General features: G+C 51.4%; 2 protein-coding genes across 14 annotated transcripts in view; one reads left to right on the top strand and one right to left on the bottom strand.

Moving 5' to 3' along the window:
* Positions 1-2,744, top strand: part of Iqck (IQ motif containing K) — a 128,023-nt gene extending 125,279 nt beyond the window's left edge. For 5 of the 7 annotated variants that reach the window (XM_087208954.1, XM_021237240.2, XM_004855822.4 and 2 more), the window contains one exon: positions 1,780-2,744. In XM_087208954.1, coding sequence (XP_087065080.1) covers positions 1,780-1,835 — 56 coding nt within the window. In that variant the 3' untranslated portion in view covers positions 1,836-2,744. The remainder of the gene's footprint in view (positions 1-1,779) is intronic. The other 2 variants (XM_021237237.2, XM_021237238.2) reach the window with 1 other exon arrangement.
* Positions 2,501-24,242, bottom strand: Gprc5b (G protein-coupled receptor class C group 5 member B). 7 transcript variants are annotated; one of them, XM_087208942.1, is made up of 6 exons: positions 24,171-24,196; positions 15,658-15,834; positions 15,298-15,353; positions 13,802-14,832; positions 6,979-7,139; positions 2,501-5,671 (listed from the first exon to the last, which is right to left on the bottom strand). In XM_087208942.1, exons 4-6 carry the CDS (start codon positions 14,805-14,807, stop codon positions 5,627-5,629), a joined length of 1,212 nt encoding a protein of 403 aa, XP_087065068.1. In that variant the 5' UTR covers positions 14,808-14,832; positions 15,298-15,353; positions 15,658-15,834; positions 24,171-24,196; the 3' UTR covers positions 2,501-5,626. The 7 variants fall into 7 exon arrangements, with proteins under 7 accessions (XP_087065068.1, XP_087065067.1, XP_012931758.1 ...); XM_087208941.1 differs by having other exon boundaries at positions 24,057-24,195; XM_013076304.3 differs by lacking the exon at positions 15,658-15,834 and having other exon boundaries at positions 24,171-24,242.
* Between the last annotated feature and the right edge of the window lie 46 nt (positions 24,243-24,288).

Below are 24,288 nucleotides of genomic sequence, written 5' to 3'. Positions count from 1 at the left end.
GAGGATGTGACCCAGATCTAAACATTAAATTTATTTATGTTTAAAATATACTTTATACACATAGCTGAAAGGTGATTATATACAATATCTTTAATGATCTTGTGCATTTAACATAGTTTCACAGTGTGGAATTTTCCACTCACAGCATCATGTCAGTGCTCAGAAAGTTTTGGTCTTGGCATATTTTGAGTTCTGAATTTTTAGGTTAGGCGTGCTTAACCTGTACAATATTAGTGGTGAACAAAATCAAAGAAACACATTATGTTTTTATAGTGATTAAACCAAAAATAATGGAGACTCTGGGGGCTCTCAATATTTCAAATTGCCTTCTTGCTCCACGCCTGAGGAATTTTGCACACTGGCCCAAGATGGTGTCAGGTAGGAATGGAGGACTGATGAAAACCTCCCAAGTCGAGGGAATTGATTTCCTTGGAATGAACTACGGCTGAGACGCCTTGGGAAGTCTGTGTCTACTTTCCGCTTGAAGACTGCTGGCTGGGCTGAGCTGGAGGGATTCACCCCACTTCTGCCAGGAAATGCCTGACTTGCATGGGCCGGGTAAAAGCCCGCCTCCCTGCTCCTGTCTGGCTGAGCATACACCTTAAGCCAAGCTCACTTTGACCCTCAGCCCTTCAAGGTAATGGAATCAAACACCTTTTCTACTAGAAGGATACTGGTCATGCTTATGTGAAGCCTGGGGCCCCGCTGCAGCAACCTTTCAGGCGTTCACGTAGGAGGCAAGTACTTGGCTCCTGGTGACAAAGACAAATTAAACATTCAATGTCTTCGGACAGGGGTGCAGCTCAGTGATAAGTGCACTTGCCTATCGTGTGCTAGGCTCTGGGTTCCATCCCAGCACCACAAAAACAAAAACAAGAAACAGCTGGCCTCGTCGGTGCATGTGTTTAATCCCAGCAGTCTAGAAGGCTTGGAAGGCTGCAAGTTCGGGCCCAGCCTGGGTAATTTAGTGATTCAGTGAGACCCTGTCTCAAAAAAAGAGGGGTGTGGGGGGATGGGTGGGGATGTAGCTCAGTGTAAAACGCCCTGGGTTCAATCTTCAACACCACACACACAATTAAATTACACTAAAAGAAGAGAGAGCCGGGGGTTTAGCTCAGTGGTTCTGCTGCCTGCCTCGAAAGCACAAGGTTCCGAGTTCAATCCCCGTTACTAAAAAATCAAAAAAACAAACAAAAATAAGAGTTCTTTCCAAAAGGATCTCTCCTATCCATGCAAGGTACTGGGCTTTCATCGTTCTTTGGGGAGGAGTTTTTGTTGAGATTCTCTTTACAGACAGTCCCATGTTTTTCTGATTGGCAGATTCAGAACTCACTGGGATCACATTCTTGTCTAGACTAGGACAGAGAAAAGATTCTCTTCTGGTCGCTGACCCCAGCAATACCCTGAGGTTTTCATTTTGGGTGGGTGGAGGGGAACAAGTGTGTGGTGAAAGATTGGGTTGAGTCAAAAGCCTGGACCTATCATCACCTTTACTGAAACTTCTTTCTGTCAGTACCTTGACCTGCAAAATACACTTTCAACCTTTCTCTGAACTGAAAGAAGGGTGGCCTTGGACAGCACTGCTGTGTACCTTCAGGTGCGCTCTTGGAGCACAATAGACCTGTGTTCCTTCTAGGGGACTGGCAGGGTCAGGACCAGGGCACTCCACGGATTCTGCTGCAACTGACCTTGTCTACACATCAGCATTTCCTGTTTCTAAATCCCAAGTATGTCTGCCGGTGGAAATTGATCCTAACGCTCTCTTTCATCTCTCTGCAGTGAAATGCAAAATGGAGGACCAGGAGGCGCCTGGAGTCAGGATCACATCACCTTAGCCACCCTTGGTATCTTTTGCCAGCAGGGCACAAATTACCCTGTGTGTACGAGGAAATTGTGCACACTGCGCTTTCTCTATCACTTCTTTAACGAAAAGACGTAGTGCATGTGGAAACAATCATTTCTGCACACGACAGGATTTGTCACGAACGTGTTTTAGTGCAAATAGTTTAGAAAGATACCAGTCTTAATTCCTTCATTATCCCCACATTATTCTTTCATCTACATATTTCTTCAGTGCTTTAGATGTTACCCTTTCAGCCAATTATTCTTAAAAGCCACGATGGAATTCTAATTCCAAGAGATGAAGTGTCCTTATTATCATTTTCCCCACTTTTGCAGGCTCCGTATTTTATGTTTCAAATCTCTGAGTTTTTTTCTGCTTTTGGCCTTGTGGTATATGCTAGGCAAGAGTCCTACCACTCAGTTACACACACCTCAGCTCAAGATGAGACATTTAAACCCAGACAGCAATCACTAAGAATTTGTGTTGTCTAGGCCCCATAGTATTCTAGAAAGTTCCTATTTCTGTGGGTAAATTAACTTATGCCTCTCACTTGTTCTGCGGTTTGCAGTTAAGCAGGATTCTCCTATTCACAAAGCCACAGACTCAGCCAAAAGCCTAGGAGGGGTATGGGGTTGTTTTGAAAAGCAACCACACGTCTTAAGTAAATAGTAAAGCCTTTATTTTTTTGTGTTAAGAACAGCATTTTGAAAATAAAACCTATCTGCTCATGCTTAACAACCTTTTAAATTTGTAATATTTATAGTCATGTATGGTACACACTGATTGTCTTGAAATTTCTGAATGATTTTTTATAAGTATGCAAGTCAGCCAGGGGAAGATAAAGGTACATTATAAAACACATTAATACATTTAATAAATATATATTATCTATCAAAAACGAGCCTTAGCTCTGTGTCAATTAATAAAAAGCACCTGCTGAGAACTCCCCGAAGCTGGTATAATCACTGTACCCTTGGATTATAAAAGCCACCATGCTCTCTTTTAGTTTGGGGTTCAGCCTGAAGTGTTTGACTCAGCTTGTGGCAACCCAAAAGACCACCCCCAGTCTGCACTTGTTCGGGGACCCTAACCCCTTACATCTGTGCTAAAACAAAACAAAACACCGCTAGACATCCAGTTTCCAACAGCTGGCTCTTAATCCTAGAAATCCTCCAGATGTCAGGGCTCCCCAGTTTCTAAGTTTTTGGAACTCATTCCCCCCCGCCCTCATCTCCAGTGGAGAAATTCAGGCTGGAACAATTTTCTATTAAAAGAGGCGACAAGAGTGGCTGTTACAGTTCCAAAGCGATATTACTAATAAGACATGGAAAAATTTGTGCTTACAACGAGGGATTATTCACAGATGCTGTCCTTCCAGGTCACTTTCCCCAAATAAGCCTTGTTTACATACACAAATCTGAAACTGAGGTGCCATTCAATTCCGTATTTAAACCTTGTTCTGTAGGAAGCCAGACGCAGTAGTCTCTGGGCAAAGCCTCCTCTTGGTGCTTGAGTGAACCCGTTAGAAAAATAGATTCCCCTTTCCTGCCTTGGCCCTCACTGTGAGAGCACACAGCCCACCCTGAACCTTAAAGCCAAAATAAAACAAAAGCCAGAAGCACTAACCTATCAGATTTAAAAGGAGAAAAAGAAATAGAAATGGTCTCATTCAGCGAGGTTTCCCGTGGCTCAAAGTTGGTTCTGTTTTTATGATGCAGAAATGCTGCTCTTCACAGGTAGCCATTTACACAGTGCTCACCTTATACGTGTGGACAACAAAGAACTTAGAGGGGCCCGATCCATCATGCGAACTCCTCCCTTCTGCAAGGGGGGCTCTTGCGGACCAGTCACTGATGGTATCAGAAAGCTCCAAAGGACTCCAGAGAGCAGGGGTGAGCAATCATTTCCTAGCATGAGAATGTGCAATGCTGTCGTTTTTCCCGCAGACTGGACTGAGGGGTTCTGAGACTTCTTTATTTGCAGAATGCTGGGTCTGCATGCAGCCACCCCCACCCCACCCTAGGCCTTGGCTCCTTCCCTCCCCTTCCCCAAGACTCCAAGTTTTCAGCCCACCCAATGGTGGTGCTCGCGCAGAGAGGACAGATCAGATTCTCTAGAAGCAAAGCACATGCTGTGGGTGGGGTCGGCGCTCTGGGAAGCTCAGGAAAGGGGACATCTTGGTGCCATGCTCTCTTGTCCCCATGCTTGGTAACACAAGGAAATGCAGGAGCTGTAAGGGAAATCTGCACGCGGGGCTGGCCAGATTGGCCTCACCCCCAGTGCTCTCCAAGGACAGGTAGGGGCCGGGAGGGGACACAGCAGAGACTAGGGCCTCAAGACAAATCAGGTTTATTAAAACACACTCAGCGCAAAAGTACTGGCTGATGAAGAGGCTGGGTTCCCCGACCTCCACCCCCACTCCCACCCCCAACACTCACCTTTTCCATTTTCTTTAAAGGTTAAAGGCTTATGGGTAGTTTTATAGAAAAAGCAATGTAGTGATTAGAGTCTATGGAAAAGGCCCCACCCTTGTTGATACATTCCACGTGTCAGGATAAAACTCTTTGCTCTGACTCGTTGCTAGCAATTATGCTGGCCAAACAGTGCAGAGAACATGGGGGCTTTTAATGGCCGGGATGTTGGAAATGCCAAGTAACAAAGGGATGACTTGCTTAGGACAGATGGAAACCATGGTAGAAATAATGGGCTTTGAAGAGAGCCATTTTCATGAAACCTGCAGAAAAGCAAGAGAAAAATGTCCCCCACTTTCTCCCAAAGCAGCAAGAAACCCTCAAGGGATTCACTCCACCTGGGGACTTTCCCAATCCATAGAAAAGACCCAAGAGGTCACTGCTTGTAGGCAGCAGGACGTCACCTCTCCACCCTACTGGGAATCCAGGCAGCCCTGCCATGTGACATCATGGTGGAAAAATCTGCTATGGCGCTGGCCTTCCAATCTGCCTCTCAGAGGGGCTTCCAGCCCATGGCTCCATTTGAGCTTTTGGAACGAATAAGGGGATACAATTGGGAAAGGGACCCCCATGAGTGCAGGAAGCAGGAGGGACTGTGGCTCCACCATGCTTAGATATTTCTGGGGCTCCCCAGAGAAGGGGGCAGATGGCTTTCTTGTCATAGGTGCTAGAGTGAGAGATGATGGTCACTTCAAGGCCCAGGGGGCCTGTCCTCTTTGGCACGTGCCAGGTTCCTACACCACTTCTGGCTATAAAACTGCCCCCACGATTGACCTTAGAATCACACCCATAGCATAACTCCCCTGAAATGTGCAAACCAACAGGCAAGCCAGCGAAAAGCCTCAATGACACAGTCATCTCCAAGAGGCCACCAGGATCTGGCACTTACTGGGGAGGGATGGGCTTGATGGGCTGCCCCCCACCCTCTATCTGGCCAACATCAGCCTGGCTCACAAGCTGTGAATTCAGTTCTGTTCCACCCCCAGAGGATGAAACAGTCTTCCTCGCCACATTTCCCAGTGAGCCTAGTACTATTTGCAATGAGCTCTGTTTTAGTTTGCAGGGACCAAGGTTGGTGTGGCATTAGGTGTCTGTGTGTGTGCCAGAGGAGGGCAGGGGAGGGCAGTCGGTGTTAGCTTTTCAGTTCATCAGTGTTCACATTTACACGAAAGGCCCTCGGCCGGAATTTCCAACTCTCCTGGCTGTGAGGCGGCCTTGCTCAGCTACTGTTACTGATTTCTCCCTCAAGAAAGACACGGCCAGGGAATGGAAATGGTAAGAGAGATTCTTATTCTCTGGAACTTAAAGTTGTTCACCAGAGGTGTCTTCCAGTGTGAGTTGGCGGAGCGGTTGGGATCTGGAATAACACATAAGGATAACACACTGAGAACTCAACGTCAACATCAGAAACTGCTTCATTCACGACGTGCTAAGGGTAAGCTGCCCTGCTCTTGCCTAGATGGGCTGAATAATCCCCAAAGAAAGCAGCAACCATGGTGTGCCATGCTGTTTTGTATCTTGGGAAGGCTACTTCCTTGGTGCTGCAGTTATTCCCTCTTTGATACAGGCTTCCTTACCCTGAAAGGCACTCTCTAAGCTTTGGGTGTTTTTACCCACAGTGATCTTGAATGAATCAGGAGAGCTTAAGAGTGTCAGATGGGGACTTTCCTAACCATATTAATTGTAACACACAGGCTGAATGCTTGTTCATCAGGCTTTTCTTGGCTCTGGACAACAAACAGCACAGTGATGGTAGGGGATTTTAAGAATACAAATCTGATTCATTTTATATTTGAGCTTTTCCAAACCAATGCAAACTGAGGTCCAGTGGACCATTCACAAGCCAGAGAAACCAAAGTTCCCTCCGGAGATCAAAGACCATCCCTGACTTCTATTTATTAAAAAAATTAAAAAAATTAAAAAAAAGAATGCTCAGGTTGAGTATGGAATTGGCACATGAAATAAAGAATGGAAATTCAGTTTACACATGTGCTGTTTTTGAAAGAAGCACATAGCTATGTTTGGAAATTAAATGTGGGAATGAGAGTGCATCTTAGAACTGCTGGAAAATCAAAATCATGTTCCACGGAGGCAAAACAGAAAGGATGGTGATTCTGCCGACAGCCTGTTTGGCATCAGATAGTAAACGTGGTTTTGTGTTTGAAGAGTCAAAGGTAAGCGCTCTGGTCTCTCAGGAGCTGGGGTGGAGCAGCCCCGCGCCCAGTTGGGGCACAAGGGTAAGTGGAGACCAAGGGGCCTAAACTAGGGGGGGACGTTAGCACAATGTGCCAGGGCGCTGTGCCCCGGGGCCTTTCCTTAAAGTCACCTCCCAGGGAGCGGGTCAGTGCACTGTATTAAGGAAAGCCAAAGAATTCACTGGGTAAAGAGTAAAGAGCCCCAAGAAACAGGTACTCCTCCTAAGGAAGCGACAGATGGTTAACCAAGTACCGTATAAGTCGGGTTTCTGTGAGTGGAGAAAGGGGGTAGGAGGGAAAGAAGGAACATGGAAGCACTGCATGCATTGAGCTGCAAGGGATGTCGACTTGAGCCGCTGTCTTTGCAGACCACAGAAGCAGCCTCCACAGGATGTGTGCCCCTGTCGCAGCTGCTCCCCACACAGTGTGCTCTGGGACTTGCTGCCCAGCGTCACATCTTGATACTTACAGTCCCACCATTGAGCACAACGGCCATCTCAGTTGGCTGATACACGTTGCTTCTAAATGGAGCGCTGGGTCTGTTTCCCAAGCCGCTGCTGGGTTTCTTCCCCAAGCTGCCACTGGATCTTTTTCCTAAGCTGCCGTTGGAAAATCCTGCTGTTCGGAGAGCTGAGGGAGGGAGGGAGGGATTGGCAGCATGACAACACCAAAAGAGAGACATGATTTTGTTTTCTTCCTCTGCAACAACAAGGCACTCAGGGCACCCCCACCCACCACCCACTGCAGTGGCTCCTCCCCTTTGTCACAAGCCTGATTCAAAACAAAAATCACAAAGGAGCTTTGTTCTCAGGCTCTCTAGGAGTCTGACCCATCTCGGTGGGGCTGGGACGTGTGTAGAGTCCAGGTGCCTGCAGCTTGCAGGGGCAGGAGGCCCGGGGTCTAGACCAGTGATGGTGAGCCTTTTAGAACTTTCAATGACATCAAACAGTCTGCTGCGACATGCATGCCATAGGGTCGCCATCACTGCACACAGAGTCTGCAGGCCACAGCAGCCTCAGGTCTCCTCTGAAAAAAGAGCCACCTCCTCCTCACTGCAGACAGCCTCACACACAAGTCAGCACCAACTTTCAGAATCGGGCACTGTCTTTGGATACACACAGGGGTGGGACCGCTAAGAACACAGACATCAAGCACACAATAGCGCCTGTCATCCTGGGAAAATGGCCTTCCACAGGCACACAGGGTTATGCCCAAACAAGAATAGAAGGGTGGTCGGCAGCAATAATGGAAAAATAAGTTAGCACTTTTTACCTTAGAAAGGTGGGTAAATGGTATTTCTTATTTGCTACATTTTTAAGTTTCTTGTTTTGTTCTTTGAGACAGGGTCTCACTATGTAGTTCAGGCTGGCCTTGACCTCACTATGCAGCCCAGGCTGGCCTTGAACTAGTAGCAATCCCCCTGCCTCAACCTCCCGAGTGCTGGGATTATAGGTGGGTGCCACCACACCTGGCCTAAATTTCCCGTTTTGTAAGGAAAAACTGAAAAGACATGGAGGAACTTTAAATGCTTACTGCTAAAGGCTTATAATGTATGATTACAGCTATATAACTTTCTTGAAAAGGTAAGACTATAGAGACAGTAAAAGATGAGTGGTTTTCAGGGGTCAGGGCTGGACGAGGGATGAACAGGAGGTGTACAGGGTGTTTAAGGCAGTGAAATTATTCTGTATGATACTACATTGGACACAGTCACAATGTATTTGTCAAAACCCATAGAACTGTACAGTACAAAAACATGAGCTCTGATTAAAATATAGACCTTATGTCTGGGGATGTAACTCAGAGACGGAGTGCTTGTCTAACGTGTGCAAAGCCCTGTGTTCTATCCCCAGCACTGAAAAAAAAGGAGGACTTTGAATAAAAATAATGCATTAATATTGATTCATCAACTGTAACAAATATATGACTAATGCAAGTTGTTAATAGAGGAAACGACATGTGTGTGTGGGGGGGGGAACTCCCTGTGATTCCTGCTTAATTTCTGTTTTTGTTGTTCCAGGGATGAATTATTCAGGACTTCATGCATGCTAGGCAAGTGTTCTATCACTGTGCTGTGTCTTTTCCTTTTTTATATACCCTTTTGATTTTGAGACAGGGTCCTCCTAAGTTGCCAGGATGGCCTTGAACTTAGAATCCTTCTGCTTTAGCCTCTTGAGTATCAGGGATTACAGTTGTGTGCCACCGTGCCAGGCAACTTTGTAATAAACTTCTCTAAAACACAATTTAAAAAAGAGGAGAAACTCTACTTAAAAAATCAAAACAGAATTTTCTCATTTGTAAGAGGCCATCGACACCATTTTTCTTCTCATTGAAACTACTAGTCCTAGCCAGACATGATGGCATAGACCTGTAATCCCACACTCTGAGAGGCCGAGGCAGGAGGAATCCAAATTCAAACCCAGTGTGGGAAATTTGGTGACTTAGTGAAACCTTGTCCCAAAATAAAAAAACAAAAAGACTGGGGATGTAGCTGAGTGCAAAGGCCTTGGGTTTAGGGACATAGCTCAGTGGTAGAGCACTTGCCTAATGTATGAGGCCCTGCATGGAAAAGGAGGAGTAGGAGGGTGGTCTTACTTAACAGTCTTCCCTTCTGGCTAAAATGAGCAAGATAGCTTGGGTTTTTCACAAATTACTCAAGGCAGAGACCAGAATCACCTCAGTACTACACTTAACCTTCCTAGAGTATCAACCAGGAGCCAGGCAATGCCCAAGGCTCCATGGCTGGTAAGGGACACAATGAGCATTAGAACCCAGACAGAAATCTGGTGTTCTTCAGCATCATGCCTTACCATCTCCGGATAACTGGTTTTAACCATTACACTACATCACTTAGAAGAAATTTGAGTTAAGTGACATCAGAGACAGCTCGGCCCAGACTGGACCAAAGAAATGAAGGTGGGATGGGCAACACAGGTTCCAAGAACACTTAAGAAAACTCTCCTTGCTCTGGCATCTCCAAGCCTTTGAAGAGCTGATTGTACAGCTTTTTCTGAAATGCAGGGCCACAAGAGCTGCAGGTGGGGTGAGCACCAAGCTCCCTCCCTGCAGTGGCCATTTGTGGCTCTTCTGATGAACGTCCACCCTGCATTTAAGACCCCTGAAGTGTTGGCCACAACTGCCTCCTCTCTGGCCTCGTAACTCAGCCCATCCCCCTGGACAAACTGATTGGCTCAGGGGAAAACATTTAGGTCCAATCAGAGTTAAGCCTGGGAGCTGCGCGCAGGCTCCTGGGAAATGTTCCACTTCTCCACTGGGCTTCTGTGCAAGCCTGGAGCTTATGGGCTGCCAGGACACTAACAGCCAAGAGATGGAGAAAGACCAAATCTTACCATCCATTACTCCAATCCGGAATCTAACCCTTCCTGCAGCCTGCTGCCCAGTGTGTTTGTTTATTAACGCTTTATCCCTGAGCAACACCCCTAGCCTAAAGGGTCTGTTTAAATAGCACGTAGCTCTAATGAGATCAGAGAAGGTGCTTTGAAAGGTGAACATTTACTGTGCCTTGTTAATGCTTTGTAAGATGTGGTCCAAGGTGCCATAGCCCTCCATACTTTCATTTTTTATAGCATACCTCAGGCCTCATTGACATTTATTCTCGAGCAGCAGGCTGGTGAAGCTGTATATATGTAGGGCCTCAAGGGAAGAGAAGCCCAGGCACAGTGGTGCATGCCTATAATCCCAGCACTCTGGGAGGCTGAGGCAGGAAGATTGCAATTTCATGCCCTGCCCAGGAAACATGGTGACTCAGCAAGACCCTGTCTCACAATGATAAAGAAAAGAAAAGAAAAGAAAAAGAAGAGCAAGTGAGAAAGAAAGAAAGGGAGAGAGAAAGAATGAACGAACAAAAGAGAAAGGGAGAGAGAAAGAAAGAACAAACAAAAAGAAAAGAGAAGGAAAGAGAGGGAGAGAGAAAGAAAAAGAAAGGGAGAGAGGGAGAGAAGGAGAGAGGGAGGGAGGGGGAAGGAAGGTAGAAAGGCAGGCAGGCATGTAGGCTGGGGCTGTAGCAAAGGAGGAGAGCATGCAAGGCTGGCAGGAAGTTTCAAATGCAAGAGAAACAGGACCAACTACAACTTCTGTATCCTGGCTATTCCAGGAAGCCCAAGGGCTCCAGGGTTAGGTTCCATATGGGGCCAGGTTCCTAAAATACAAACTGGTTGAGGTCAGCACCAAAGAAGCCAACAGCTGCTCCTCTATGGTACGGGAGTGTGCCCAGATGGCTCCCAGTGGCAAGGCAAGGGTCTCTAGAATAAAGGGCAGCCTTACCAGGACTCCGGCTTAGCCACTCTGTGAGCTTTCTGAGGGAACCAACCTTGCCTGCAGCCTGCCCTGCCTGGTCTCCTGTGCATTTGGTGGATTCAAATTTGGGATGATCCAATAAGGGCTATTAAAAAAAACTTCGTAGTTCACATGGGTAATCCTAGCTATTCAGGAGGCTGAAGTAGACAAGTTTGAGGCCAGCCTGAGAAACTTGGTGACTTACTGAGACCCAGCCTCAGAAAGGGGGTGGGGCAGGGATGTAGCTCAGCACTTCCTGGGTTCAATCCCTAGTAATGGGAAAAAAATCTGACAAAACCTAAAGTTCCCTCTGAGGTGGGGAGATGGAGCTCATGCAATTATTAAGTGGGGTCAGTAAAGCAGTCTGCATTTCTGGGTGCCTTCTGGCATTATGTATGAAGATTTAACACTCAAACTCTTGGACTCTTATCTAGCAATTTTTTTGTGATGCATGAATTGATGCCTCACAAAAGCAGAAAGATGAACCAATAAGCGTGTTCACTGCAGCACTGTTTACTAAGGAAAACCAGAGGCAAGCAGAACACTTGCCAGGTGAATATCAGAAAAATAAATCATGCAATCTAATGGAAAACTCTGCAGCATCCAAAGGATATTGTAGCTCTATGCTACTGACCTTGGAAAGACCTCCACATTGGTTTGAGCAAGCACATGCTGAACACTAGTGTTTTCAACCTGGTTGCAGGCCAACCCTGACACTGTTGGTACCAATCTGGGTCCCCTGATCTCTGGATCTCATATGGACACAAAATGCTGGCTACATTTTTATGAGAAAGAGTGCAGGTAATGATCCAGTGAAGAGGTGGCTCCACCAGGACCTCCGGAACTGGCCAGTCACCACACCCCCTGAAGGGACCTCTGGCTCCCAGGAAAGACCTCTATCCAGACCCCATCTCTGGCATCCCAAGGAGCAGCCCCCCAGCTGGCTGAGACCGCCAAGCTTGCTGGCCTCTCAACATAGGCTTCCTGGCCTGGAACTTTTGGTAAAAGAGGGCAGCTTGGATAAAGGTTCTGCAGGGGCAGGGAGTGCATAGGAGTGGAGGAATGTGGGTGGCCCTGAAGGAACTTTTGGATGAACGCGCCCTCCTTGCCTGCAGGGATGGGCAGGCTGTGCTCTAGGCCTTGGCCTGCAACCTGAAAAGGCTGACTGCGTAGTATGACTGGCTACTGAGCACAGTCCATTTGCCAGGCACCTGGGTGAATGTCGCTAAAGTGGGAATCATGACGGTCTCATGGGCCATCTTCTTAGAGCCTCCATTTAATCATTCATCTGTAGGATAAGAATGATGGTGGGGCTACCTCATCGGCGACGGCTAAAGCAGAATCATGCCTAGCACAGAGTCAGTGCTCCAAATGGTGACTACACTAGCTAATCATTACTTCCCCTGCCACTCCTATTATTGGTTCTTGCTGCTGCTGCTGCTGCTGCTGCTGTTGTTGTTGTTAGCCTTGATGTTTCTTCAGGTAAATGAGAAAAGGTAATTTTGTCTCATCTCGAGTGCCGGGAACTCAGCCAATTCCCTTCCACAATGATTCGAGGGGACACTTCTCAAGCATTTACATATATAGCAGGGCCTTGGCTAGGTCCCTGTATTGCATCCCCCAGGCAGGTCTTATTATGACCTCACTTCTGAATCTGACTGCAGCAGTCCTGGTACCTAGACAGTGTCACCTCAAGTCTCACCAAATTTGTTTTTTGGCCTTAGAACCCAATAGAAACATGTTCAGTCCACTGACCAGAGTAAAGGGAATGTTGGTTAAAGTCAGGAGTTAGCAGGGAAAATGCCCCAGCCTCCTGTCCTTCCAGGGCCAATTCTGGGACTCATTCTACCTGTGTCTCCAGCTGCCCATGGTGGTAACAGCTCACAGGTGCACTATCTTGGCACCTTGTCCTCGCCTTCTCGAGTGGGGAAGGTGCAGGTCCTCATCCCAAGTGAACCCCTGCCCCACACCCTTGTCTAGGCCTCTGCTTTCAGAGGACCAACCAAGACATACATGCTCCATGCCAGGTACCACGGGGGCTTGGTTACTTCCTGCAACAGCTCTATGGGGTATGTCCTCGTGTTTTTATTTCTCAGGGGAGAACAACTGTGGCTCAGCAAGGTGATATCATTTCCTCAAAACCACCCAACTGGGAAATGGCACAGGCAGAACTTGAACCCAGACAGCTGCTTTCAGAGCCCAAATCTGTACATTCCCGATGACTGAGGTGGGGAAGGGAGAACACTGACTGTTGTAGCATCCTGCATCCATCTAGCACATGGGTTGCAAACTCAAGCACTTCTGGGGCACCAGAGAATTAATGGCAGTGTACACAGTGGCTGGATGAGGGAGCAAAAGAAAGAGTGGAGAGTGTGGCAAGCAGCCTGTAGATCCCCACGGAGGGGCACCACAGCTTGGTGAGGCCCTAGAGACAGGGCCTTTCAGTAGCCACTGGCCTAAGCGAGTTCCAGACAAATGGGAAGGTCAGCGCAGTGCTGCACAATACAATTTCTTTTCTTTTGCAGGACTGGGGGTTGAATCCAGGGCCTTCACAATGAGCTACATCCCAGGCCTTTTTTATTTTGAGACGGGGTCACATTAAATCACTAAGTTCCCTAAGCTGGATGTGAACTTGCGTTCTACCTGCCCCAGCCTCCCAACGTGTTGGGATTACAGGTGTGCACCACCGAGACCAGCTCAACTGTTTTTTTTTCAGTGCCGGTGATCAGATCCAGGTCCTGGCATATGCTAAGCAAGCACTCTACCACTGAGCCCCTCCCCAGCCCTGACTTTGTGAGAAAAGCCTGGATTTTTATAATTAATTAGTTGGCAGTTAGTGGGAAGAAAAGCTAACTGAAAACCCATCTCAGAGGCAGTTTCAACACAGGCAGTGTCGCTGTGGACTCCGGTCTGCCTCCAGGACAGGGACCGCTCATCTCCACTCAGGGGAGAGTCCTTCCGGGGCGAACAGCCCCAGCCAGGTGTGCACACATTACCTGCACTGTGCTCGTCCATCGAGAAGGCCTGGTTCTCCATGTAGGTGCGTGGCAGGTGCACGTCCTCCTCGAACGCCGTCTCCCGCATCCTGGGCTGTGACGTGTCGAAGTAGTTGGGTGGGTTTTCCTGCAGGGGCGGGAGGAGGGTGCAGTGGATCTCGGGGATGGCGTGAAAGATGACGAAGACCCAGCCACTGGCCGCCAGCGTGATGGCCAAAGTGGGGTCGCTCCAGGCATCTCCTTGCTGCATCATGGCGTTGCCAAAGAGGTACATGGTGATCCAGGCTGCCCAAAGGAGCAGAGAGAGGAGGGTCGTGATCAGAATGAAGGCCCCGTTCAGCTTCCACCTCTTGAACTTGCCGCAGAGCGTGAAGAGTGCCTGCCCCAGGGTGATCACAAGCAGTACCATGTCGTAGATGAGGGCCATCACGAAGTCCATGGGCTCATAGGCGCAGGCTGGCTTCGTGTCTCGCAGCACTGTCAGCACCAGCCACTCGGTGGCGATGATGACCTGCACCAACATGAGGCACAGTGCCAGGCCCACCATCTGCCAGCCTGCGGGGCTTGTGCCCTGGCACACCAGCCTCCGCACACGCCACGCCTGGCTCAGCAGGCAGGAAAAGCAGAGCGCGAAGAGGACACCCCAGAGGAAGCGGCGTATTGAGCAGATAGTCTCATCCATCCGGATGATGAAGGCGAACGTCAGCCCAAAGAGGCCCAGGGTCCCCAGGAGGAAGAGGAAGTGGAGGCACACGGGCCTCTTCTTCTCCTTGTCCTTGATGAAGGGCAGCCGCACCAGGAGTATGAGCATCAAGAGCAGCGTGATCAGGGCGCCTGCCCCGGCCACCGCCTCCACCACGATGCCCCAAATGGCGTCCAGGTCGCACAGGGACACGTACTGAGGGAGGAGGTCGAGCCCGCAGCCCCGGGACGTGCTGGCGTTTTCAGAGGCCACAGAGGCGATCACCAAGACCAGGAGGAAGGCGAGCACCTGATAGGTTCTCATCTTTCTCTCTGACACCAGGAACGTTCTAAAAACAGGGGTGAGGATGGTTAGGGGGAAAGATCCATTCACTGTGAAACTCCTGCTCTTCTGTTTTTTCTTCCGGTACTGGGGATTGAACCCAGGGCCTTCGCACTGAACTACATCTCCAGCCCTTTTATAAAATTTTATTCTGAGATGGGGACTCCCTAAGTTCCTAAGTTGCCCAGGCTGGGCTCAAACCTGTGATCCCGCCTCAGCCGCCCAGAATGCTACATTTGCAAGCGTGTGCCGCCATGCCGGGCTTCTGCTGATTTCTTGTGGGAGAGAGAGCTGTTTCATTTCAAGCCTGTAGCCCACCCGCACCTCTAGACACATCCAGCGTCTTCCTTTCTCCAGGCACTGTGGGCTCTCTGTGGGGGCTCTATCTCCCATCTGCATCCTCGGCTGGGTACAGGCCAACGCTGAATCACCATCACTCCTGGCTAGAGGACCTGGCGGGGGGGTGACTCACCTTCTCAGTATACCCTTTTGTGTTCTTTCAATCTGATACTCCAGGCCACGTCTGACCTTTTCAAAATAAGGGAATAAGACGAAACTTTAAAGAGCCAGCCACAAGCCAGGCACCACCCTCGAAGAACAGCACGCGTTCCTCCCTCAGTCTCTTAAAGCCGACAGCTTCCATTTCCTGAACACTGGGCAAGACTGGTCCTCATAATGCTCCTGAGGTAGGGCCTACTGTGACCTCCATTTTGCAAGTGACAAACAGGGCCTCCAGGGGGTGACATTTCCGCCAGGCCATACAACCCAGACCCTAGAGGGAGCCCTTGTCACAAGTCTCCCATATTCCCTGGGTAGCAGTCAGCCCTTTTACCTAGGGCGTTTCTCTCTCCCTGGACGCAGCCAATCTGGGACGGAGAATATGGAGAGGAACACATTGTGACCGTCCTGAGCATGCACAGATACATTCTCCTTGTCACCGTTCCCTGAACAACACAGCGTAACAGCTGTTTGCACAGCATTCACATAGTGTTAGGGATCACGTAGACTTCTGAAATGCACAGGAAGAGGTAAGTAGGCTACATATACGCAAATGCTCTGCTACGTCATTTTCCATAAGGGGTCTGTGCGTCCTCCGGTGTTGGCATTGCAGACACTGGTATCTATGGGGTCCCAGAAGTGAAGCCCTGTAAATACCTGGGGGCCACTGGATATCCGAGCTGTCTGCCTCGGCTGCACGCTTTGGCTCCCCGTCACGTACCCCAACCTCCTCCAAAGAGCTCCGGAGGCTCTGGATCTTGGAACCCCCCCTCCGTCTCTCCCTGTGTGCAGACCTTCCCTGCTGCTTTCCCTTGCTGCCAGGCAAGCTGGCCTGACCCGAGTCTCCTTTCCCTCTGGCTCTCTGGGCTTGGACACCTCGCCCCCTGCACAGGAAGCTGGCCCCATCGACCCGACCTTGGCCAAGGCCCCGTCACCACTGCTCTCCACTGCAGCCCCCGCCTCCTTCCCGAGCACTAATCAACTCGGACCCTTTTCTTTGTCCCTAATTTACTTTGTTGCTTTTTCTCTTCCTTTCCTCCCTTCCTGTCTGTTCTCTGCAAAATGTGGCAGGGCAGGGACACTGTCTCTCTTGCTCATCAGTGGACCAGGCTTTCCCAACCCCGGCACGGCTGGCGTCTGGGCTGGATTGTTCTTTGCTGTGGGAGTCTGTCCCGTGCACCATAAGAGTGTTGAGCAGAATCCTTGCCTTTACAAACCAGGTGCAAACAGCCCGTCCCCTCCCCCAGGTGTGACCATCCTTCGAAGACGTCACTGGACCCTGCCAGATGTCCTGATTGGGAAGCTCACTCAGATGAGGGCTTCCAATGAACACTTAAATCCTAGTGCATGGTGCCGGGCATGAAGCAGGTGCTGAGCAGTCTCGCAACAATGACAGCCCTGTTCATCAGGACTGTCCTCTCGCCCATTGCCACAAGCTCCTAGCTTTTCAAAGGGGCCAGGCTTTCAAGAAGCCAAGGCCCATAGAGCTGTACTCGGTGCTCATTTCCAGCCATCTCAAGCTGGATCCACTACAGCTCGGCCTGAGTGTGGGGCTGTAATAGGTCCCACTTCCAGCAGTGCTGGCTGGTCCCTGGGGCTTCTGTAAGTAAATGCGTATCGACCACTTCTCTCTGCTCCTTTACGGAGAGTCCACGTCTGAGATCCTGCTTGGCTGTGAGGCCACTGATGGGCATAAATTATTAATGTTGAAGAAAGAGAAGGCGCCTGGTGGGATGGGGACCATCGCCTCTGCCTACAGACGGGAGCAGGCTCAGAGGGATCCCTTAAGCACGACCTGGCCTTGTTCTCAGGCCAATGTAGGGGTGAGGATGTACCCCAGACACTGACAGTGGGCCTGTGGTCCAGTCACCAAAGCCATTTATGCTTTGTTCACGTACTGCCTGTGCAGGAAACTGACTGGTTTCTTAACATCAACCTACTTGAAAGAAATCTAACGCATTAAAATATTTCTCTCCTGACATTTTAAAACTGCATGTTGATATAACTGCACAACCCCTGGGCATATCCCAAAGTATCACCCTTTGGAGAAACATCACTCTAGTCAGAACTGCTTATCCCAAGGTCCTGAAAGCAGGCTGGGAACCAAAACTTAAGACCTGGATGTGTCAAAACAAGATGCCATCAGTCCCTGACATGGCGGAGAACCTGGAGTGGATTTTCCTCAGACATATCATCCGTGGCAGACTCCATCAAGAGAGTTCCAACCAGTCTCGGCAAAACATCCAGGCAGTTTCTCTAGGTTGCAGCCAATTCCATCCACCCCCTGGTGGCCAGGACAATGACACACAGGGAGTCTGGAGTCTGGATCACCATCCCTCTACACAATGTATCCTGAGGCCAAAGGTTCTCAACCAGGGATGGGGACATTTGACAATACTTCGGGGTGCTTCTGGTTGTCGCAACTGGGGAGAGAACAGTCCTCATCACAAAGAACCACCTAGTCCATAAATTAATAGTGTCAAGGTTGGGAAACCTGCCTTAGATATAAAGATAGAGACTGTGGGAAAGATGCCAGAGCAGCCCGGTCTCCCAGCCTCAGGCCTGGGTCCCACACTCCTTCTTGAGTTGTGCCTCTTCTCTCAGGGGGAGTTCCTCTTTCCAGGCAAATTGCTCTTGGTTTCCCCAGTTCCCCACTCCCACTTCCTGGCTGACCTTCTAGCCATTACAGGAAACCAATGGAAATGATAAAAACACCAAGATGGTGTGCAAGGTTCTGACACTGCACAGAATTCTTATGGCCCTGGTCCAGATCCCTAGCTCCTGGCTCCTTTCCTACACAGAAAATGGATACACTCTTACTCTTTGCTTTCATACCTTCAGGTGGCACTTAACCCAGGCCTGGTGAATCAGACTATGGATCCTACTGGTTGGTCCCAACTAACTGGTTCACCTACAGACACCCAGCCAAACCAGACCCATGAGAATCACCCCTAGGATTTTTGCTAGCATGAACTAGAACGAGGTCTTCTCTTTTGCTGGGCTTGATAAGCTAGAAGGCTAGAAGCCTGGCAATGGAGAAGGACAAATATGCCATATAGGGAGAGGACCTGTCCCAAACAACAAGGGATGGAGTAGAGTCCTAATACATGGAATGGCTGGACTCCTACGCTGGAAGCCAGATCGCGACTTTGCAATTCCAGCAGCCAATTAACTTCCCTCTTTGCAATTCAGCCAGTTTCAACTGGACTTCTGTCACTTCTCAAGAAGTTCTCACATGCGTCCCACATGGAATGGCCGACTTCTTCCAGGAAGTTCTCCCTATGCAACATGTAGATGCACAGATGAAGCCTACAGCAGCTGGCAGTGACAGGAAGGGTCCAGTTGCCAGAGCAGGTCACTCTCATTCTGAAGATGCCCACAGAGTGACAACTACCCCACTCCATGGAACAGTGGGCAGGATGGCTGAGGTTGGGGGTGAATCACATCCAAGCCAAAAGCACAGGCTCAGGCCTGATTTCTCATACCAAGAATGCCCCAGGGACAGCGACGATGGCCGAAAGCCGGTGCTGTGCTCTGGCCAGCACTCTTCTGTGCACACTACACATACAACACCCAAGAATCTGTGGAACAACCCAATCAGGATTCCCACCTCCATTTACAGGAGACAACACCGTGAGTCGAGGGGGTCACAGGGCTGGTCCAAGGTCGCGCAGCTACAAAGTGGCGGAGCCCACAGGCCAATAATGGTGCAGTTGTTTCTGAGCGCTTGGTGAGAATTGCGAGCCAGCCAGTCTGTCCAAATTAGGTTCTCCCTGCCCTGCCGGACTCCATGCCAGTGCTTTTGATCCATATCTTTGTAGCACAGGCCACAATTTTCCATTATTTTATTTTATTACTCTTTTGACCAGTTCCTCCCCATCCCACCTCCAGCCCAGGCTGCCTGTCTTGTTCTGGCACTCTGGGGCTGAACAGATTTAGACTTTAACCTTCAGATCACCCTGGAAGGCCAGGGTTCCCATTTCCATTTACAGAGGAGGAACCCCAGGGTCTGGCAGGTTAGACTCAAAGTCTGATGCTGGAATGGCACTGCAGGACCAATGTGGGGCCTGTCAGCAGGCTCTCGGGGGTCTGGCTACCTGTGTCCACAAGCCCTGCGGGTGATTCTGGGGTACATTGGGCAAGGAGGCCAAGGACACATCCAGCAGGAAGCCCTGCTCCTTCCTCAGGCAATGTCCACGGTGCAGACACCACCAACAGCTGGGCAGCTTTCCAGAAGCCCCCACCCGGCCCGATACCAGATTAGAGGTTCCAAGTCAGCCCCAAGGCAGGGCCACTGGGAATCGGATGAATACATGGCAGCTACCCTGGTGGTGACTCTGCCAAAGGAGTAGTGAATAAATGTGAACGAACTTGCGAGACTCGGCTTACATACTAATTACCTTTGCTGCCAGCCAGACTTGCCAAAATGTGAGTCATTCATGTTCTGAAATGCACCCGCATACACTGCACACAGCACATGCACACGTGTACACACACACACACCAGTGCAAGCACTCTGCACAGGCAGCAGAAGCAGCTCTGCTGGCAGGTGGAGAGACAGCCTCCTGTTTCCCCATGCACTGCACGCTGCAGAGTCTGGAAAGGATGCGGGGACACTTTCTTGTCTGAGAACAGCTAGGCCTGTCCGGGCCACGCACAGGTCTGGTTCTCCTAGCCCAGCTTCTCAAAGCGATGAACTTCAGAGTCAGACCTCCCAGTTTTAAATCCTGCCCCAAGGGCTGGGGACGGCTAGGTGAGCGGCACAATATTCACCTAGCTTGCTCAAGGCTTTGGGTTCCACCCCCAACACCGCCAAGAAGGAAAAAAGATCAACCCTGCCCCATATCCCTCGTCACCGTGAGTGGCCAAGTTAATCTTTTTGTTTTTTGCCTTCATTTCCTTAACTGCAAAAGGAGGATGATACTACTGGCCTCTCCTGAGTTGTGGTGAAGATTATGATGACTAATAATTGGGGTTTAGGAGAGTAGTTAACGTGGGTAAGCACTTATATATAAAGTATCTGTTAAGTGAATAAAAAAGACTGTCAAATGCTCCCTTATCTGGAGCAATGAATTCCTCTGAAACTGTTTTTCTAGAGGCCCAGTTGCCATGGAGATGGTGTGTGTGTGTGTGTGTGTGTGTGTGTGTGTGTGCGTGTGTGCGTGTGGATGTGTGTGTCTCACCGAGGTGTTTTCCCACCACTGGACTCTGGTTTTCTCTACCACACACCAAGCAATTAGGTCCATGAGGTGGTGGTGAAGGGGGAGATGCCTTTTGGGGTGGTCTACTCTGGGGAGCCCCAAATGCCCCTGCTATGCTGGGCAGGTGGTCCAGGTGGGAGCCTCACTACAAAGGCAGAACCCAAGGCCAGCCCAGGGGTCCTCAAGCCAAGTGTCTTGTTTGTGAGGTCAGAGCCAGGACTCAGGGAGACCAAGGCCCAGCCCTCTCCGGAGCCAGGATCCTTTCCCACCCTCCCATGGGAAAGAAGAAACAAAAGGTCATTCACCTTCCACCCAGGTCCTTTCCCAGTGCCCGGAAGTCAGAGGCATGTTGACACCACCCCCATAAAGATGAGGGGAGGCACTGCAACAAGGAGGGGAACTCTCCCCAGCACGGGTGTGTGTGCATAGCTGTCCTACCCCAGGTACATTTAGTAGTTCAGCACCCAGATGAATATCTGGCACAGTTTCCACTCCCATCAGACTCCTCCAGAATGGAAGATCTCAGCAGCACAGAGGCCAGGAGAGGGGAGTCAGACGAAAGTATAACACTGAACATCATTTCTCTGAACCTCGGTCTCCTCATCTATAAAATGGGGATGACCGCACCACCTTCACAGGGCTGGTTTGAAAAGTACTGCCAAGGGGGATGGGGCAGGGTTGACCTTTTCTCTTGCTTGTCAGTGCTGGGGACGGAACCCACCGCCTTGAGCAAGCTAGGCAAGTGTTGTGACACTTAGCTACATCCCCAGACGATGGAAAAGGAGCTCGGTCCCTGGCACAGAGGAAGCAAGGGTAGCTACCCGTTAAAAAGCCTCCAAACACCACTGCTCTGTTGGCACAAGGAGGGCAGAAAGGTTAACAGCTGGGCAGAGGCTTACTGGAAATGACAGGCCACGCTGGGACTGGAACCAGTTTCTCCCAGCTCCTGACCCCAAGGCTGTTCCACTGGACTCCCGTTTCGACTCCACTCATGTCTGGCAGAGGCCAGGAGCTGGGCTCCCCACACCCTCAGCATCGTACTGTCCCAGCCCACTCCCACTGGAGCGCTGCTGCATTTTCTGCCTTGCTGGATTCAAGGGTTACAAGGTTTCCTGACATCAAGCTCTTTCCCAGATCCGAAAGACGCCCCTGATATCTTTTCCGAGTTACACGATCTCATAATCTTCATTTCCCAACGCTGGCTTAAGACACTGGCCTATTTTGGGGGCTCTCAAATTTAAAAACTCTCAGAGGTTAGTGAAAAGGGCTGCAAAAACACAAGCTCTAGGATTCATGAATATGCAAAGCAGCTCCAACCCAGTAAATAAAAGCAATCATTTAGATGCAAATTGGATCCTTGGCTGCCCCTTCCACCCAGGTGGTTCCTCGGCTGTAAAAGGGACTAACCAGGAACCCTCAGTAAGCTCCTGGCGGAAGGGCTTACAGGGCCCTGGGCTCTCTGTGGAGCCCCCTTAGGGTAAGAACGGTCTGAAAGTGGGAAGTGGGTCGGGAAGCCCAAGCCACTCCTCCAGTTGGCTCACCGGGCTGGGCAGGCCCAGCGTGGTTCTCACAGGCCGCAGGGTGCCTGGCACCCTCACAGGCCGAATGGAAAAGGGGCTGCTGCCCACTTCCTTGTCCAGGGAGCTTTCAAAAAAATCAGATCTTGTGGATTCCTGCTCAAAGTGCTCCAAGAGTTCACCAGCCCAACAGAAGTAACCCTCAACTCTCTTCCAGGGCCCGAAGATGGTGATCTGGCTGATGCCTGCCACCCACCCCCACCCCCAAATCTGCCTCCAGCTCTGGCCACAGTGGCCTTTGTTCAGTTCCTCTGAGCTCATTCCCACCTCCAAGCCTTGCACTAGCTGTGTCCTCCGCCTGGTTCTCTCTTTCCCCAACATCTCCCTCCGGGGCCAGCCCCATCTCGCCTGTACACACCTGCCACTTCCCTTTAGGCGCCCTGTCTTACTCTCCTGCAGCCCCAGCCCGTCGGACGGTCCATTTGCTCTTCATCTGCCTCGTTAGTGTCTGTTCATCCATCTCCTCGGCCCCCTAACAGCAGGGACCTGTCCATTTTACACAAGGGGTACCCTAGCACCCTGGCTGGCACCTCTGTGGAAATTAAGAAATAGACAATAAAGATTTTATCTTTCTAACACACCTGTAGGTCTTGCTGCCTGAGCCCCACACGGCGACTCCTTGCCCCTCCCACCTTCTCCCCTCCGGACTCAGCTCGCCCACTTTGAGACTCAGAGCAGGCAACCGACTGCAAACAATGTTCACTCCACAGTCTAGAGCGAAAACCGGCCGGGGGCAGGGCTCCCAACCAACAGCTGCCAATTTTCACTCTATTTACATGTCATTTGCATGCAGTTTAACTCGAAGTCTGGCTACTTCAAAAGCCCCCGAGTCCCCGCGGAAGAAGAAACTTCTGAAATAACGGTCCTGGGCTGAAGTGCGGAGGTCTCGCGCCCGGCCCCTCCCCCACGCCCCTTGTCTTTGCGAGGACCCCCGGTGCTTCCCGGGCTCCACTCAGGGCGCCCCCCTCCCGCCGCAGTTGGGCCGTCAGTGTGCTGCGTGTGCCGGGGCCCCAGGCGGGGACGGTACTGCCCGCCACCCTCCAGGGGCCTTTGTCCGAGCTCCAAAAGCCGCCCCCTTAGCGAGCGGGGGACTCGAGGGGAACTGGCTGGGCCACGGTGTGACAGAGCAAGGACGGGGAAGGAGCCCGCCGCGCTGGGGCGTCCTCGGGGCAAGGTCGGTGCGCCCCTGCCAGCCGGGTTAACCAGCGCCCCGGGGCCCAGGAGGGTGACGGCTGCACTCCGGCGATCTACGTGAGGGGTCCTCACGAGGATGGAAACCCGTGTCCCCGACGAAGAGGGGACACAGCTCAGGGTTGGTCCTTACCCTAGCCTGGCCGCCTCTCTCAGAGGCCCTAGTGTTCCGTGTCTGGAACGGAAACGACCCTCTTCCCTTGCACGCAGCCGCCCCACCTCCCGTCCCCATTTGTCCCCCAGACTCAGGTCTCAGCCCCCCGCCCCAGCCCAGGGGTGCTGGCCTCCGCCGCCAGCTCTGCCCAGGCCCTGCGGCAGGTGCGGCTGCTCGGCCCCCAAGTCCCGCCCTCGCGCCCCGCTCCGTCTCCCCGGACGCGGCCCCTCTCCACCCGCCCGCCCCGCGGCCCGGTGCCGCCCGAGGCTCCGCTCACATGAGTCCCCCGCGCGCCGCTGCCCTTTACCCGCGGTCACCCCGGCACCCCCCAGGGACTTGGAGCTGCACCTGGTCCGGGCACGCAGCGCCCCAGCCCCGCAGATAAAGGTCCTCGGCCCCTCCTCCCCCGCCCCGCCTCTGCGGCTCCTCTCCAGCCGCACTGTGGCTCCCCCACCAGGCCCCCAAGTGTCCCCCTGCACAGTAACCCGGGAGGGAGCGGAGGCCAGCCAAGCCAGAGAAGCGGACCCTCCGGCCGTCCCCTGCCCACGGCGCCAAAAGTTTCTGGGGTCCCCGCAGCGCCCTCCACGGCGTCCGCAGGGCTCGCACTCACCGAGCCCGCGCCCCGCAGCGCCCACGCCCCCGCTGGCCCTCGGCCCGAGTCACATCTCCGCAGCGCGGCCGCGGCCCCGGCCCCGCACAAGCCCGCACGCCGCTCGCGCCTCACCGCAGTGCCCTCGAGAGCCGCTGCCGCGCACGGCGCCCCCTGGCCCGGCCCGCGCTGCTGCAGCGGCCGCGGCCCCGCCCTCCAGGCCCCGCCCCCGGCCCCGCCCCCGGCCCGCCGG

This window comes from Heterocephalus glaber, unplaced genomic scaffold (genome assembly GCF_053883595.1).
Source record: "Heterocephalus glaber isolate CG9 unplaced genomic scaffold, H.glaber_assembly_v1.0 deba00000943, whole genome shotgun sequence".
In the NCBI taxonomy this organism is placed as follows: domain Eukaryota; kingdom Metazoa; phylum Chordata; class Mammalia; order Rodentia; family Bathyergidae; genus Heterocephalus; species Heterocephalus glaber.
This window is presented reverse-complemented; position numbering and strand designations above follow the sequence as displayed.